The 4,443-nt window shown below is 53.1% G+C and overlaps 1 protein-coding gene across 1 annotated transcript; it reads right to left on the bottom strand.

Annotated features, from left to right (window-relative positions):
• Positions 1-1,419: 1,419 nt before the first annotated feature.
• On the bottom strand, positions 1,420-1,698 carry HRK (harakiri, BCL2 interacting protein). The gene has a single exon (XM_039332515.1). The coding sequence runs from the start codon at positions 1,696-1,698 to the stop codon at positions 1,420-1,422; it is 279 nt and encodes a 92-aa protein (XP_039188449.1).
• Positions 1,699-4,443: the final 2,745 nt, after the last annotated feature.

Genomic DNA, 4,443 nt, shown 5'->3' with positions numbered 1-4,443 from the left:
AGCGGCAATTAGTCCCTTCTGGCTTGAAGATGCCACCTCTTAGCCCAGAGCAGAGATGGGAAGAGCGAATCTCACAGGTATGTGCCTGGGCACCCAATGCCCAGCTTGGAGTACCGTGCTCCAATGCTTGGCTGGCTAAGAAGAAGATGATGCCCGGGAGGCAAAGCTGATCCACACAATTTTCAAGAGCCGCGTCATTTCGAGGGCTGGGAAGTTAAGAGCCCTGCAGGTCCAATCAACTTGGTTTTTGGTTTTCTCTCAGCTGCAGGAGAAAAAAAAAAAACTGGCTCTGGGAAGTCCCCATGCAAACCTCAGGTTGGACCCGCTGCCCTTTTTGATGGGAGCTGCAAAACTACCGGGAAGCTGGCACTAGCCCTGATGATGTTCCGTAGTTTGGGTCATGAAACGTCTGCAAGAAAACCACCAAGCTCAGAGAGCACCAAGGATCCCTCATGTCCACCCTGAGCTACCCATATTCTCTTTGATTGATACCTGGTAGCTGTGAAAAGCTTTGCACCAACCTCCCTAACAGAATAACAGTTGGAAGAGACCTTGGGGGGGGGGTCTTCTAATCCAATCCCTTGCTCCTGAGGTCTGATCCATCTGCTTTGCTTTTTCAGGAGGCAACTGGACTTGTTTTCTTTCCTCTGAAGACGTTTCGTTTCTCATCCGAGAAGCTCCTTCGGCTCTGACCGGATCATCTGTCTGCAAGGAGTATCAATCCTTCCAATTCCCCACCGTCCAGTCCGAGCTGAAGAAGCTTCTTGGATGAGAAGCGAAACAAGAAAAGTCTGCTTGCCTCCCGAAAAAGCATCTTTGGGACCACCTGTCACCTGGAGGATCTCCCTAGAATCTCCCCACAGCAACAGCCATCCACACACACACACACACACACCTGCCGGACCTTGTGGCAAGGAGTTCCACCGGACATGCACTTTATTTACTTTGGTTCAGGACACTTTCCATCCACCGGAGAGAGAAGCCTGCAGGATGCTTTCCAGGGGCCCAAGCCCTCCCTCTCCTCCAATTGATAAGCCTGGGGCTCCCCCATTTGACAGGTTAAGGGGAGAGAGGGAAGCACGGAGCAAGGTGAGCTCCGGCGCTGCGAACTCCACCGGCCAGGCGCTCCGGCTGGCGCACGGAGCAAAGGCGCGCTTGCTTCCTGGCGGGACGAAGGCAGGAGGGCTGGGGAAGATGGAAGGCAGGAGGGCTGGGGAAGATGGGAGCTGTAGTACCGCAGGAGAGGGGGGGAGACCCCAGACGCTTCTCCCACCACCCCGCCGCGGGACCCCAGGTTGACACACGCACAAACACACGCTCCCTCTTACGCGCCGCCGCCGCCGCCGCCGCTCACCTGCCACGGATGTCGCTGACTCGCTCGGCCGCCCGTCGAGGGGCCGCTGGCTCCGGCCGCCCGCCCTACATGCGGCCCCGGCGGCTCAGCCAGGCCAGGGCGGCCAGCAGCGCCAAGGACGTGGCCAGGCCGGTGCCGGCCGAGGCGCGGCGGCTCCGCGCCGCCCTCCGCGCCTGCAGCTCATCGCCGATGGCCTGGAGGCGCGCCGCGGTGAGCTGCGCTCCGGAGACGCGCGCCCTGCCCGGGCTGCCGCCGCCGCCGCCTCCCCCGCCGTGGCCCTGGCCCTGGCCGTTGCTGCAGAGACAGCCGGCCGGGGGGCGGCCGGGCAGGGCGCAGGGGCACATGGCCGGGCCCGCCGACGGCGCGACGCTGCTCCAGCCCCCGCCGCCGCCGCCGCCGCTGCTCCCGCCGGTCAGCCCCGCGCCCAGCGCCGGCCCAGCGCCCGCTGCCCGCGCCGCCACTTCGCCAGCCGCCGCCACCGCCGCCTCCTCCTGCCGCGGCCGTCAGTCTGGCGCGGAGCGAGGCGCGCTCGGGCGTCACATGCTGGCTGAGATCATCCTCCGCCGCCGCCTCCTCCTCCGCCTCCTCCTCCTCCTCGACGGGGCGGCCGCAAGACGGCGGCGAGGGAGGCGGATGGCGAGCCTTAACTCTTCCCTTCCCTCTTTCCCTTTCCCGTCTCTCTGCCCGCTTCTCGCCTTCTCTCTCTCTCTCTCTTCGACATCTTTCCTTCCCCCTTCCTTCTCTCCCCTGTCCTTCTCCTTCCCTCCTTCCTTCTCCGTCCTTCCATCCATCCTTTTCCTTCCGTCTCCCACCTTTCCTTTCCTTCTGCTTCCTTCTCTCCTTTCCTTTCCTTCTTCCTCCTCCTTCTCTCCTTCCTTCCTTCTCCTTTCCTTGCCTCCCTCCTTCCTTCTTTCCACTCCCTCCCGCCTTTCCTTTCCTTCCTCTGATTTTCTCCCTTCTCTTCTCTCTCATTTTCGTTCTATTCTTGATTTCCCCCTTTTATACCTCTTTCTCCTTCTTTCTCTCAAACTCTTCTTCCTTCCCCATTTCCCGTTCTCATTTTTTCTTCTTTTGCTTTCTCTCTGTTTCTTATGTTTCTTTACCTCTCTCTTTTCATTCTCCTCTTCTCTCTTCCCTCCTCCTCCTCCTCCTCCTTAATTGTGCCCTTCTTAAAAGTCAACCAAATTCATGACCACATAATCCTTTTATGGATTTATTTATTTCACTTTGCCTGGGAACGGGGGACCTGTTACTCTTTCAAGTACCACAAGTTACATTGCTGAGCCCTTCATCTAGCTCTCACATCATGCTTTTATTTTCGAACGGAATTGTCTGGGATTGCTGTACACAAAACCCTCAGATTTAAAACCATGGATTACACCTGCAAAGCCAGGATCACACCCAGTAATAACCCCAAACCAAACAATGTACACAGCATAATCAAGGAACCACCAAGGATACTCCACCTGACACTGGCAGAGTAAGCCACTAGTTAGTATAAACAGATAGCAAATCCCACTCCCTTCTACCATTGATGATATTACCTAGTTTGGTAATGCAAGAAAACCAGCAACCTCAGAGAGCACCAAGGACCTCTTAAAACAGGAGTCTTCAAACTTGGCCCTTTGATGACTTGTGGACTTCAACTCCCAGAATTCCCTGGCTGAGGAATTCTGGGAGTTGAAGTCCACAAGTCATCAAAGGGCCAAGTTTGAAGACCCCTGCCTTAAAGCATTGTCCTATGGTCCTTCCAGGTACATAATAATGTACGAAGCAGCTACCTCTGCGCACATTTGAAGCAGGTTTTGCAAAGGGATGAGAAAAACATGTTCTTTAGACGAGGGTGTGATTCAAGGGTATCTCCTACCTAGTCCTTGCACACTTACACACTCCAACTTATGGAAAAGCACAGCTTAGCATTTCCTGCAAGGTGTGAAGCCACCCTACATTTTAAAATGTTTGACATGGGAGTGTTAACTTTTAATTGCTGAGGAATTATAAGTCCCCCAATAGGCAATTCACCCGCAGGATGAACTGGGTGTTTGACAAATTGCTGATTTAAAAAAAAAAAAAAGTTCGCAGTTTTGAATACGTACAAGCAAAGAGAGACAGCAAATCGAGAGACAAGAAGAGCGAGGCATATTAATTAAAGGTTAAAACATCTTGAAATGCTAGACAGCTTTGTATTTTGAGATTGGACCTGAATTGATTGTTTTTTAAGACTCCCTACCTGCTTTTAACTTCTTTTGACAAGAATAAATAAAGCAAATATTCCAAAATAAAGGCAGGCTCCAGGCAATCAGACTCATCCCTGAAAGACCTCAGGGAACATTGAAATAAAAACGATAGTCAAGAAGCTTGAATCAATTTCACAAGCCAACTTGTGTACACCATCTGATTTTCTGCTCAGTTTCACAAACACAAAGAACATCCCTCTCTCTGTTCCAACAGCTTTGGATAAGGCAAGTGGACATTACTGCATGCTGGCTGGGGAATTCTGGGAGCTGAAAGTCCACACATCTGAAAAGTTGCCAAGTTTACTGGCCAAAGCCCGGGCGAAAGACCTCCGAGTATTGTGAAATTCAACCTTAGCAAGCACAACCAACGGTGCAATGATGTGGCCCATGGGCTGGACTACAGATTCCATAACTCCTAGCCATGGTGAAGTGGAGACAAGAAGGAACTAGTGTCCAACGCATACTGGCAAGAACGCAGTCACTGAAGGCTGCTTTGTCTTAACACAGTTCCATCTTTAATTTTCTGCTGTTGCTGGCTCCATTCCCATCGCAGTCCCTAGAGATGGATTGCCAATCGCCAAATGGCCAGTAGATGGCAGCCACGGGCTATGGCAAACTCAATCTCTGTGGTCACCTGGTGGTCCCCATCAGTTTTGCAAAATTTTCATCTGGAAGGACCAAAAAGAGGAAAATAACAGAAGAGGTGGACCTCAGAGGTCTTCTAGTCCAACCCCTCCTGGCCGAGCAGGAGACCCTTACAAAATTACAGAATAACAGGGTTGGAAGGGATCTTGGAGGTCATCTAATCCAACCCCCTGCCCGAGCAAGAGACCCTTACAGAATAACAGAGTT

The sequence above is a fragment of the Crotalus tigris genome, unplaced genomic scaffold (assembly GCF_016545835.1).
Source record: "Crotalus tigris isolate CLP2741 ecotype Arizona unplaced genomic scaffold, ASM1654583v1 scf7180000024461.5605484, whole genome shotgun sequence".
NCBI lineage: Eukaryota > Metazoa > Chordata > Lepidosauria > Squamata > Viperidae > Crotalus > Crotalus tigris.
The sequence above is the reverse complement of the archived record's forward strand: the minus strand, read 5'-3'. Positions and strand labels throughout refer to the sequence as shown.